Source organism: Haemorhous mexicanus, chromosome 2 (genome assembly GCF_027477595.1).
Source record: "Haemorhous mexicanus isolate bHaeMex1 chromosome 2, bHaeMex1.pri, whole genome shotgun sequence".
Classification (NCBI taxonomy): domain Eukaryota; kingdom Metazoa; phylum Chordata; class Aves; order Passeriformes; family Fringillidae; genus Haemorhous; species Haemorhous mexicanus.
Window position 1 is genome coordinate 51,478,819 of NC_082342.1, and position 13,856 is coordinate 51,492,674.

The following is a 13,856-nucleotide window of genomic DNA, read 5'->3' on the forward strand; positions in this document are numbered from 1 at the left end:
GGAATTGTTCCTTGGTTGTATGCTCTTTCTGTCTTAGTTGTTACTATTTGGATAAATATGTATTTTTCACTTCTAAGTGTGACATTAGAGGAAATATTATTTTCTTTTATTTTTGTGTGTGAATTAGTGATCAGTATGATATATAAGTCAAATTATAAAAGCATTTCCCTTTAAAAATATGTAACACTTATACATTTTGCTGCCTCATCCTTTTTTGTATTTGAAGTCAACTTCAAATGTAACTGATAAGCTGGATGCTTTTATTTATATTTACAAGCTTTGTTTGATTCTTGCTATGACAAGGTGTATGTAGTCTTTAAGAGTGATTTGCAGTAAAATAATAAAAATTTTTTTAAACTTGTGCACACATTAGTTGAAGGCACTGTACAAATATTTAAGGCAGCTAGAAAATATACCACTTTTGAGAAATCATGCCTATTAAAGACCAGAGTAAAAACTGCATCAGTCTTTAACCCTCTTACCTATATATTTGGTAACTATGCATGATTTTCCCACTTTTTGTAAGTTACAAAAAAATTTCTGTCCTATTAAAAGAAACCTTTAAACACCAAGAAAATCTGTGGTTTGCCCATAATGTTCATTTAGTAGTGGAGTTTTTGAAAGTACATCTTGGGGTGGTGGTACTCTGAGAAGTCTTCGCTATAATTAGAACTGTCTACTTTAATGGTGGTAGAAAAAAGTCTGCTTTTCCACCAGTTTACATCAATTCAACAGATGATATGAATTTCTTAGTAAAGAAGTTTGTCAATATAATTAAATCCATGCCAGGATTTAAAGCTGTGGTAATTCATACCTCATCGCAGCATAGTTATGCTGCAAAATTGATGAGAAAGCATTTGACTTATGTCAGTTTTGCTGCTTCTGAACTCTTCAAGATTTTCATGCCTTCAGCATATCTACTCATGGAAGAAAATATTTTAGTATGTTCGCCTGAAAAGTTTCCCTTAGCTATGGTTTAAAATATCTGATATAGTGCCTGATCTATTGCATCTCTAAAATTTGTTTAAATCAAGAAATTTTTTTTTGCAATGATCAGATATGTTGTTCTAGAATAAGACACACTTCCATGCCAAATGTCACACTCGAGTTTTCTTGGGATAGAAGAATGCATTTTGTTTTCTCTCTGTATGATGCTTTTCAACTAGTGAAAAGTATTGTACAGATACTTTTATACAAATGAAATTCTAACCTCAGCCAAACCCAGGTTTTCATGAGCAATCTGTATGGAAGGGTGTCTAGTCTGTTGAATGTGTGTAATATCAATGTATAGTATTCTAAACTCCAAACTTGTGAGCATTACAAATAGTAGTCTTCTTTTTTTCATAAGGGAAAAAAACCTCCACCCAAAAACAAATAGCAGCCAACCACACAATTATTTTTAAGCTGTTGACCAAGCTCCTATTCAGTTGTTTTTGTAGATATCAAAAATTAAAAAATTGGTTCTGGCCTTCAGAAGCGGAGATAAAAAAACCACAAGAGTGGTCTGCCTGTCTCCCACTTCCCACTGGTTGTAATAAAAAAGGAAGAGTAGAGAGGGTATTTTGGTTAGCAGTTATTCCAATCCATGTAAAGGGGTATTGCAGCTTTATTGGCTACAAAACTTAAACAGTTTAACAGTTAATATGAAAAAGAAAAACTGTCTTTTAAGTTTAAAAGTCTGTTAGGATATTCCTGTTGACCAGAACTCAGGTTCAGGTGTATCACTTCACTGGGTTCAGTAATAGACAGTAACAGAGTTGTATTCACAGTTAAGGTACTGCTTAGCTGATTGTGCCTGTAAAGCTTTGGGCTCAATAGTGTATTGAAGTTCATATCTATGGCTTGGTGTTTCAAATACTGGCTTATTCCAGCTAATCAATTGTTGGATGAAAGTAGCAATAAAGACACCAAGAACTTCTGTTTTGGTTTTCGTTTTAAAGGCATAATAAGACAGACATTACTCCTTTTTCAGTAGACTGGCAGCCTAGCTGAGTGTTTAACCTTTTTTTCTAATGGTCTCTTTGCCATTAATTTAAAAAAGATTAGGCCTTTCAAAAGTCAGCGTTGAAATTTAAAATTGTGTCTTGCATAATTTTGGTAGTCTAGTAAGTAGTACAAGAAAAGTGTGACTTTGTGTATTTTTAAAATTTTCTGTTTGAGAATGTAATTTTTTTTTTGTATGTGCGGATACAATCAGCTCGTCATCAACAGATGAGCCCTAGCTAATGCTAGTGTGATAACTTTTAGCTATAGTAATTTAAGGTAATGCTGCTTCATTTAGCCTGTGATGAAGAAGGCTTAAAATGACTTCTCTTTGGTTTGACAGTAGAAGCACATAGACAGCATTACCATAGCTCAGACTCTTCACAATACTTTGAAACACAATAGCCTGCTCATGTTTGGATAGTAGACTTAATTGGGTATGTTTTGGTACTGAAAAGGGCTTGTAAATCTAAAATTCAAAGCCTGCTAGAGGTAAATGCATTTTAAGGAACAGAAATGTAATTTGGGACCTGAGTGTTCCTAAAAAAAATAAGTTGCAGATCTTCAGTAGAAGAAAACTTTGCAATTGTTTACTTTGATTTGTCAGCTTATCTAGACTTAAATACTGCATGAAAGTCATTATAGTTTGAATGTTTATAGGTATTTTCTTGCTTAAATTTATTCCTCTAGGATAGCCATGGAACATCTTACACTAGAGTTCAGTTTAATCCTGAATTAAAAAAGGGGAGTTTGATATTGCCCCCTGTCCTTGAAAAAGGAGGAACTAGGGGCAAAGGTACTGTTACAGCAAATAGTAGGAAGAAAATAGAGTTGCTGAACACATTCCCAAGGTTCTTGTTGAATGAATGAGAACCAAATAATTAAACTGACTTGAGGAATACTTTTTAGCATGGGCTAGTGAAGTTAATCATCATTAGTAGTGTTCTCACACGAAGATGCTACTTAGGAAGGACTTTCTGGAGTGCCTCTCTTTTGTTTCAAGTGTAATGTTTTTCAGACTTTAGGGATTTATCTTTCCTAGTAATTATGCCAACCAGTAGGCTCCTATCATTAATTGCTGGCAGTAGCTTGGTTCTGCAGGGCAAGGGTTATAATTATTAGCTATGGTTGAAAATGCTTGCCCTTCTCACCCTTGGGGAAACTAAGCTGTTGCTGGCAATTAAAGGTAGTTAGCTGTTCCCTGCCTCATGTAAACATTTGCAGCCAGTAATTACTACATCTGAACAGTTTTTTTACCTCGTAGACTGTAGGGAATGCAAAAAACCAACTGTTTTTGTAAACATCCCAGAGAAATTGTCCCCAGGCAGAAAAGTTTGCTAATTTGGGTAATTTGTCCAGATTGTCATGCCCTCTGTGTTTTAGGTAGATATATTTACATACTTACATATATATATATATATATATATATATATGTATGCATATATATATATATATATATATGTATGTATGTTCAGAAATGATCAGTGGTTGATGAGTTCTTGCTCATTTTAAGGTGACCTGTTTGTGTTGTTTTATTTCCTGCTGCTCTGTGTGGAGGTCAGGGATATAGCAAGGTTGATACACTTACTGAAACTTCTCGATCTATTTGCTTTTCCTTCTGTTGAATCTCTCCTCTTGGCAGATACTGTTTTCTGATTACCTTTAAATTCAGATTGCATTTCTAAATCAGATCCAAGTTTGCTCATTGAGAACAAGTGTTATTTACAATGACTTTGGTGCACATAGACTAAAATTTATTTCCAAATTTAATATTGTCTATTCTATCTTCTAATGTCTGTCTAAATAAAGATATCTTGACCTAGCAATCTCCTACTGTTTTATGATAAGTAGTGAAAGGAAAAAGTGTTTCTTTAGATTCATCTAGTGCTTAATTTCATTTTTTATTACAAGTAAGTAAAGAACTGCTACTACTGGAACATTAATTAATATTGTCTCTATATGATCTTTCATAAAGCCTAGAATACAGTTTCCTCCTGTTGTCTGGAATCTGAATCCTGTTGTGACAAAAATAGTCTTCCTCCAGATTGGCTTATGTCCTCCTTTGTTTTGGTTCTCCTTTTCAAAATATTTGTAGACAGCCAGTAACTATTCAAGATGAGAAGAACCCTTTGTGAATGGAAGTATGTTTGGGCACTGGCTTGTAGTCCAATAGTCTGAGGCAGACTGTGCCCCTGCACTTGGTAGAGCATGGTGGGAGAGAAAGAGAGAGGGGAAAGCTTCCAGGGAAACTGTTACCTGTCATTATATTGTTTCCAATAGTTGGCCTAAGAAAAATACATACTGTATTCAAACCCTGCCCTAAAGTCCAATCTTGCTTGAATGTCCAGCATCTCAGCTCTAATGGCTTTGCAGGTTAGAATTTTAGTAGTCTTTCTGATTTACTGAGATAAGTTGCCCAATAGTTGAGTGTTTCTCCAAATGAACAACCAGTATTTAGATTTACCATGATCGGGTGTGTGTTTGAACTGCAGGAGGACTTTGTGCTACCCATCGCAGATTTCTAATTGGTATGCTTAAATTCAGTCTTGTTTATTGTTACTATGTTTGGTTTACTCCTCTGTGGAGTTTATTGCCTTTGTAGTTCACAGTCCATGTTGGTATCCTTGGGTGTTTTTTGTTGTTTTGTTTGTGGGTTTTTTGGAGGGGTTGCTTTGTTTGGGTTTTTTGGAAAATGAGGTACTGTTGACTCTACTGAGTTTTAATTCTTTCCAAAGCTTTCAGCCTAAAAGGTTCCAGGAAAGTAGAGGAGAGAATCTGTTCAGGTTTTGTTTTTGCAGCCATTTTATGGTAGTTTTGTTCTGTGTTTTACAAATTGTTTCTGTGTGAGTGGGAAATGTTCTCTGATTAGATTACCTCATTTCCTGAGGTATAATTTGTAAAGTGTGTATGAAGGTACATGTTGCTAAGATTTCCAAGGTGCTAGGTGAAGTAGATACCTGAACAAAGGTAAGTTAAGCCTTGATTACCTAGAGTGATCTGTATTGAGATGATAGTTGCACTGTCACATAAAAATGCCCAAACAAAACCCCACAGCAAAAGAAAACCAGCCAACCCCTGCAATTTGATCCAGTTATTGATATAATTGGCGTAAAAGGCCCTGGTCTAAATAAGCATAGATGCTAAAATATTTATTTTGATGATATTTACTATCTAGGTAGATACATATAGGTTTGGAAGCACAGGGAAATCTTGAAAACTTCTGTACATTACCTGTTTGAAAGTATTTAACAGATTTTCTTTTTTACAGTGTGCCTTTTGAATTTAATGTTCATATCATTCTTTATAAATAGTTCCATTTGTAGAGATCATTGCCAATGTAGTAGAAATGTCACGGTTAATGAGGTGCAAGTAATTCCTGCATGTTAACTTCCTCAAATGTGTTTTATTTTCTCAATTTTATGACAGTTCCCAGTGCATTTGTCATAGTAATTCTTGTCTGTTTTCACTTAAGACAGTAGCTGAAGTTATTTTTTTTAAGTACTAACCCAAGCAGGAATGTTTTTCTCAGAGTTCTGCTGCAATTGGCTACTCAGTTTTACCTGATTTTTAAAAGCAAATTTTCAGGAGATGAGTCATGGCAAATTTGAATTTAAAATTTGTTTGGTAGAAATTTCAAAGGAGGTGTTCATTATTATGATGTGATTGAAGGTATTTATTTTGAAAACATGGATTTTTTTTTTTTTTAACAATTTCTCATTTGGACAGAATTTCCAAATTTTGTGCATTATTTCAGTGGCTGACTTGTAATGGATGATTTTGCTTACAAATAATTAGTAGTCTCTGAAGTTTATTTTCTTTTAAATTTTTTTAAAGCATTATTTATTGTAACCAAATGGTCAGGATTGAAAGGAAACAGTCTCAGTTAAATTTTACTTGCAAATTGTTTCCTATTCCACCAATCCAAAATCATATCACAATGCAATACCTATTTTAGTGTAGCTTTAGGATGAGGGTTGTTAGGAGTGGCCTGGTTTCTCTCCTTCTTTTTCATAGCCCAGGAAGTATCGACTGGGAATGCTGGATGAGAGGATAGTTCCGGTGGGATCAAAAGCAAGAAAATCAAAGAACCCTATTGGCTGTCTGGCTGACAGGTGTAAAACAGGAGTACCCATCAATATGGTTTGGTGGAACAGAGTCACAGAAAACAATTTACAGGTAAAATTATTTTTTACTAGTAATTTTTTCAGTATTTTGGATGTTTATTTTTAATTCTGGAAAATGTTAGAAAGAGTTACTCCAAGTATGAGTTAAGATCAAATATTTATTTCACATAATAGACACAGTGGTCCTCTAAGAGAGTGATTTGGAGATATTTAATTAGCTCCACCCGTTGCTGAGCTATGTGCTTTACTTGATTTTGGTATAATCTGCGGAGAAGGAGCAAAAGTAATCATTTAATGTATTCTAAAAGCAAACAACCACAATATTTAATTCTCACCTGAGGAAGATTTTTACTGGTAAAATTAGTCATTGTTGTTAAAATGATTGACACAATGCAAATAGATGTCCTCAGTACAGAATTTTAAGACATTGCCATCATGATCAGAAAGTATAAATTTTTAATTTTTATGTTGGGATAGTTTATACTTCTCAGCTTGCTTTGAGAAGTGTATGCTACTCTTACCATTACTTAACTTCATGCCTGAATCTTCTTCAGCGCTGTAAGATGGGGGTGGTACAGGTGGATTGAAATATCTCTCTACTGAAGTAGTAGGTAATCCTTGGGATGAAAATGAAGAATAATTTTAGCCTAGGATGAATCTGCTTCATGTCCCTTTAAGTGAAATTTAGATGGAAATTATTACAGTGGTGGGAGCTGTACCACTGCTGCTAACTGTTTTCACTTGTGTAGTGCTTTTGATTCCTCAGAGATTGCTATTTTAGTCTTCTTATGACAGTTATATTATTTTTAGTGTTTTCTAAGTGAATTAAGTGGGTAAATTGATAACAGACTTGTAATTAGAACTTGTGGCACTTTAGGATTTTCTTTCAGTTCACTGAATTTCTGCCATGTAAGGGCCAACGTGACGCTTGTAGGAACTCCTTTCCACGCTGATACTAGTTTTGCATTATTTGATGTTTGGACATCTCTGTGTTACTGAAATGAACAGTCGTGGGCAGCATGATGTTGGCAGCATCGTGCTATGTTATCTAGGGACATTTGGACCTGTCTTGGCCCTTTTGCTGCTGGGGAGGCAGCATAGTCACTGAGGGAGAAAAGGTGAAGCTTTAAGGAAACATTGTTGGAAGGACCAGGTAAGCTCGAAGGACAGTGGTGAGACCCTGTGAAGCAGTACTGTTTTGAAGGCAAAGAAGATTGACAAACTGAATTTATTGTGTGTATCTTAGAGTGAATGTAAGTTGTAATTAAAGATAGTTGTTTTGAGAAGGGAGAAGCAGAAAATTGGTCTTCAGTTTTCAGGTGGACGTTAAGGTGCAAAAAAAGTCCTGTTTGCACTCCTGTCGTCTGTTGTTTTCTTGCTGTACAGTGATGCAACAAGCTTTGTTGTTAATCTACTCCATTTAGATTAGACACAAAAGGACTTACTGCTTTTGGAGGCTGGAGAGACAGTGGCCTGAAACTTGAAGCTTCTTGCCAGGAGCAGTTGTCTTCACAGTGCCTATGCGCTGTGAAGTATTGTTCAAAGTGTGGCACAGGAAAGGAAGCTCAAGGTCCCCATGCTTTCTGAGGTTGGCAGTGTTTGGGACTGGCTGCAGAGCACGTAGCTTTAGAAGGGTACAGTTCCAGGCTCCTTTATTACACCAGAATCCTGGCTGCAAAATGGATTAAAAGTATGCGTGGCTGAAGATTTTGTATTACATGATACAGTTGTGTTGCTTCCCATGGAGATGTGGGCTTTAACAAAGCATGAATAAGCACATGAGGTGGAAATATGAACAGAAGGATGTGCTAGCCATAATAAATAAGAAGTGGAGGAGAAACAGGAGGGATTGAAGAGCAACTGTGGAGTCTGGCAAGACTGAAGAAGGAAAGGAGTTAAAACTTGCATTGTAAAATAATTTAACTGTTACTCCTGCATGGCTATGAATTTATAATCTCAATTTGTTTTGTTTAAATATGGTGTTACAGTTAAATGATTAAAAGTGAAGTCTGCAGAGTGAATTGGACTCTGCATTAAAAAAGAAGAAAAAACCCAAATCAAAGTTTGTTTTGTAGTGATGTATCCTACCTTATATTAGGAAATGTCTTGAGCTACTATACTACCGCATGAAATATATTATAATAGCAAATGTTATCCTCCTTAGAATAGTAGGAATTGTTACATTTTAGTTATACGGATTAGTTCTTATACACCATCAAAACCTGATTTTTTTTGTTTCTTGAGCAAAAAATATTAATAGAAATGAAGTTTTTCAAGTATGTTGCATTAGGAGCATAGACCTCTAAAATGTTAGATGTTTTTACAGTACTTTGAAGGATTTTTGTTAAAGAAACATGAAAATATTACAAATCTAATTTTAAAGTTTACTTTTTAGTGAGATCTGCTTGCCAGTTGTAACAGGACTTCGCTAATAGTTTTGTCTGAGCCTATGGTCTGGTTTATAAACCAATAAATCTTTAGCCAAGTAATTTTACCCAGTTTTAATTAAATTGACTCTTAATTCTTCTGTGAGAGCAGTAGAGTTACATAAGTAATAATGTTGGCAAATTGAAATTTATTAGAGCCTATTGTTGGAGTGATGTGATGACTTGTCACAGTAATTATAATAATGTAGCATGTTACACAAATTCAATGGTGGGATAGAAAGATTTGCTTTGAAGTCCTTGGCAACCTCCCATGTCTTCTGGGTTGCTCTGACATCACGAAATGCATCCTTTCCTGAACTCATGGCTGACAAGGAGTCCTTGGAGGAATTGCAACAATGCTCTGTAAAGTCAATCTCCTCGTATAGAACCTCTGCCTATTAAAAAAACAACAAAGAAAGCCCAAAACCCAACAACAGCAACAAAATAACATGTTCAGCTCAATAAAAACTTCTGCATGTTTCTGTATTCCTAAGAGATACTATGAAAACTGTGACAAAAATAGATTGGTAAAGGAGTGCCCTGCTTTGTAGCATAGTTGTGGGTAAGTGGTGGTTTTCTGTAACCATTACATGATTATGTAATTTGGGGTGTCAGAACAGATCAGCATAAATTTGGAAGTGAAGGAGAACATAAAAAGAGAACAAAGAGGCTTGTATCCAGTTTCTAGCATGGTAAGTACATTAGCACATCCTTCTGAAATCAAATGAGATTGGCCTACTTTTTGAGTTAGGTCGCTGGCTTTGGGCTTTGGTTGAATGAGGAACCGGAACCAAGCTATTACGGCCTCTGAAGCTGATGTGGTGTCTCTGCTGCTGCTGCTGTACAGCTATGTTGAGAGATGCTGAATGAGAAATGAGAGAGAAGAGTGGTTTCCAGTATTCCTGTGGGATCCCTGCATGACTTTCCAAAGGCTTCATAACTTGTACATCCCTGTATTCCAGCTCACTTCAGTACTTCAAGGCACTTTGAGGATTCATTTATTAATTAGTACAGCATTGGGGTCTTGCAAGTTTATCACTGAGGAGCGTAAGGACAAATCATGTGTATCAAAGTTTATAATTGATGAAACAGGAATTTTGATTTTATTTCTGGATTACAGAAATCTCTTGTGTGCAGCTTCTTAACATACAGTAATGCCACATGCTGCTGTGTAGTCTTTCCAGTGATGGTCTTCAGCTTAGGTCCTTGGCTTGCTCTTTGCTTTCATCTGTACATTCTTTTACGGACCCTTGAATTATTCTGGAGTGGGTTTTTTTTTTTTTTTTTGTGATACTCATAGAATATTTTTTTACTCCCTTCCATGCTACATTTTAATTTTATTTTGTTTTAATACCTGTAAAAGCATAAAAGTCACCAGACAAATTCTGAGTTGACTGGTGACACAAATGAGTCATTTAATAGTCCTGGCCTCCTTTTGTACTTTTTTGGTTCCATCCTTAGTAATTGCATTGTGGCTAAAACCAGCCTTTATTTGGACTGTATTTTATAAAGTTTTATTTCACTGTGATGTACAGAAGTGTAGGAATTGTTTTTGTAAGTGGAGCTGGATGGACTCTGTCTTTGGAAGTTTCTTTGCAAAGCTGACTGAAAAGAGGCATGGACATAAAGAATCTAAGAATGGGGTATTTAGATGAAATTTCTTCATGGAATCATTCTGCAAATGCATGATAAAGAAATTCAGGTAGCAATTAGGGAAATTGCTTTACTGCTTTAGTTTGAAGCATCTTTATTAATATATTGGAAGAAGGTAGATGACATTTCAGTTGGCAAGGTTGAGAGGAAGAGGGAGTGATGGCAATTTTAGCAAAGGTGTCAGAAGTCACCTTAGGTGGTTTGCTAGAAATGCATAACGTAGCTGACACAGCTGTACTTCCTTTTCTTTTATGTTGTTAATTGAAGACATGTTGATTAGCATTTTGAAATTTTGTGTGTGCTTTTTTATGGGGTGTGTGCATTTGAAACTGAAATTAGACTTATTTAACACAATGCAGACAGTGCTAGTAGGCTTTTTTTATTGTTTTGGGTTTAGAAGTACATCTGCTACTTTTTAACATCCCAGTATTGCATTATCATTACATGATTCTGAATCATTACATGATTCATGAATGCATGCCCATTCTTCTGGTAACTCTTGAAAATTAATAACAGTTTTCAATACCCATTTTCTCTACATATTTTACCAATCCTGATTTATTCTGGCTTAAAATTTTAAGCCTCATCTAGCATGAATAAGTTACTTTATTCTGAGATGAATAATTAATTAGTAATTAAATGACATTTGTTTAAAAGCTGTACTTTTGCAACATTTAAACATAATACAGAATGAAGAAAATGTTTTCACTAAGAAGATCTCTAGATTATTTTCATTCTTATAAAAGTTTTAATTTTTTAATGTCGTCTTGGGAAGTCTGGTAGGGCTCAAATGGAAAAACTGTAAGAATACTTGGTTGGGTTCTAAAGCATGGTTACTATTTAAACAGATTTTCAAACTGACCATAGATCCAAATGTAAAGCTAAAACTGGAATTTATACTTTGTATTATGACTTGACAGAGTGAAAGTAGGATATTTTTCAGGCCAAGAATATAATACTTTGAATCATTAGCCACTAAGAATGTGGCTTTTCTAATTTTGGCATATTTGCATGGCCATTGCTGTAAAATGGTTATCTACAAAGATTCAAAACTAATTAAGATATTAAATATTAAAAAGCTAATAGTAATAGTACATTCCCTCACTTAGTTTGGTCACTTAATCTGGCCTCATTATTTTAATTATTTTCATGCAAGAAAACTCTTTTCAGAAAAAAGAATACTTTACTTTAGATAAAATGTCTTCAAAAGCATAGAAGAACCTTTTTAAGAACTGCAGCTTCACATAGATGTAATGAATTTAAATGTGGATTGGGGCTTAAGCTTCAAATTGTCTGAAAGTATTTGCTAGCTTTGACCACCAATCACTAGAATTTGCTGTATTACTTTGATTCACTTATTCTGGTTAGTGACTGTGGAACTTGAGTATTTTTCTATATTTAGAAAACAATTTGAAGATGGAAGGGTCTTTTAAAATTGTAACCAAAACTTAAATCACCTTTTTTACCAGTGGGAAAAGTCTTGGATTGCAGCTTCATGTTGGTAGCATCACAACATGAAGAGAAGTAAAACAGGCTTTCATGGTATAGGGTCTATCTTCATAAATCAAAGCTGTTTACTCATACACAACATTTTCATCAAAGTTATGTAAAAACAACTTCATCTTACTGAGCTTTGATGCTCCTCCTGAGTTGTGATATCAAATAATGGAATGAAACTGAATTTCCCTCACACTTGACCCATTACTGTTTGTAATTCTACAGCATAAACCAGATCAGCCTTAGCAGATTCCTGGGTTTGACTCTTTTACTTGGATAAATTAAAACACCTGAAGTGGAGCTCTTTCTTAAAGTGAAGCTGCATTTAAAAATTTAGATGGTCATAGGTAACTTTTAGTAAGTAAGTACCTTTTTGCAAGTAAGTAACATTTTAGTAAGTGACTTTTAGACAGAAAAACTGGTCTATGAAAATTTGCAGAATGCGATTAGAAATAAGAAGCATCTCTGTGTGATAGGAGTTTGAATCAGTAGGTGAAAATGATCAGATGGGATTTTGGGCATTCTCTCAGTTGTTCTAGGAAAGTGAGTTACCTTCCAGAAGGTGTCTTTTTCTCTGCTTGCATGCTCCTAGTGGCATGTCCCACCCTTGTTGCCTGGTTGACACAGTATTTAGATGTGATAGAGCTGTGGATGTGTCATTGCTACTTTTAGCAGTGGAAAAATGTAGATCTTGTACTTCCTTGGAATTGTGTTCTTTTAGCAAGATGATGCAAATTCTGTCCCTTGGTCTCCCAGTTGTTTTGTTTGATGGCTATTTAGCTCTACCACTGCTTGGAAAAGTTGTGCTTTACCACCTGTGTAATTTTCTTCAGTTTCAATGCAGATTTCACTGAATGGTTGCATGCCAGTTTTTATCTAGAGGAGCACTGTTCTTAGTTATTCATGTACCTAAATTCAGATAAATCCAGAATATTACCTTTTGAGTATAAATGAGTCAGTTATGTGTTTTCAGTCTGTATAATTCAACTTACCATTTGTTTTGCTGTATTACTGTATATCTTGTTTTCCTGAGGTGTGATTAAAGAGTTTTAAAATTCATGTGAACACTTTACCCATTTAAATGTTTTACTTCACAGTCTGCATATTTACTTGTAGCTGTTCCTTCAATATTCAGAAACATGCACATGTAAGGTGACAAATAAGGTGGTAGTTGATATCAGAAAGTGGATGGTGGTTAAAATTTACTGTGTGATTAAAGGTAGAATATTTTTGCTATTTGCTTTTAAACCTGGGCATCTTCTTTAATTTTACAACTTTGAGAACCTTCTTTTTCACTGCATTGAAATACATTAATACTATGATACTTGGCAGGAGTAATCAGATAAAGGTATTAAAAACCAGTTAACAGAAACTGTTCTCAAATACTTTCTTCACTGTCTAAATTGATGTTCACACTTCACTTTTAATTTGGCACTAACTTATTTCTCTGATGCCACTTTATATTGGTAAAATTAATATTGATAATTTAACAAACAGTTGATATATTTGGTTATTTTAAAACTGCCTGAAACCAAAATAGTCCAATATAATTTTCTGTAAAAAAATGTTATGGATTATTTTAACAGTATCCCTTGTCTATTGGGATCTGTTTCTGTCTTCTTATTTTGCCTAACTTGTTTAGACACTTTTGAGAGATAGTATGCAGATTGCTTAATAAACTAATTCCTGTAATTCAATAATCTTCAAGATTTTCAGTGTGTTCATGTAATAATTGATTTTATTTCTTGGCTTAATGTAGTTTTTGTTCTGCTCCTGTCATTTGTAATTCTCTGTCCAATGATAAGCTTTTTGCCTTTTGAGCTCTAACTGGGATTTTCTTTTTCTAACCCTCCCTGCCCCAATCAAACAAAAACCTCACCTCAAAGCAAACACCATGATCACAAACTACAAAACTGTCTGCACTGATTTTAATAGAGGTTAAAAATTGCTTGTGTTTGCTTTATATACTAACAAATACTGGATGTTTGGGCATCATTCTGCTTCTGGTTTTTTTCCATGGCACCAAATTAGACTTTATTATTAAGGGTGCTAGATTAAATAAAACAGGTAATTAAAGCAGAAGTTACCTTCACAAAAAAACTGAACAAACAGATCTATATGAAATAGAGGCAGGGATGACTTTTCTAGTAGGAATCATTTTTACTCCTTTAAT

The 13,856-nt window shown here is 34.7% G+C and overlaps 1 protein-coding gene across 5 annotated transcripts in view; it reads left to right on the top strand.

Annotated features, from left to right (window-relative positions):
* Positions 1-13,856, top strand: part of PAN3 (poly(A) specific ribonuclease subunit PAN3) — an 80,114-nt gene that overhangs the window by 28,910 nt on the left and 37,348 nt on the right. For 4 of the 5 annotated variants that reach the window (XR_009485357.1, XM_059838803.1, XM_059838802.1 and 1 more), the window contains exon 6: positions 5,998-6,159. The exons of the other annotated variant lie outside the window; for it this stretch is intronic. Coding sequence is in view for 3 of the 4 variants with exons in the window: in XM_059838803.1 (XP_059694786.1) it covers positions 5,998-6,159 (162 nt within the window). In the remaining variant the exon portion in view is untranslated. The remainder of the gene's footprint in view (positions 1-5,997; positions 6,160-13,856) is intronic. 5 annotated transcript variants of the gene reach the window in all.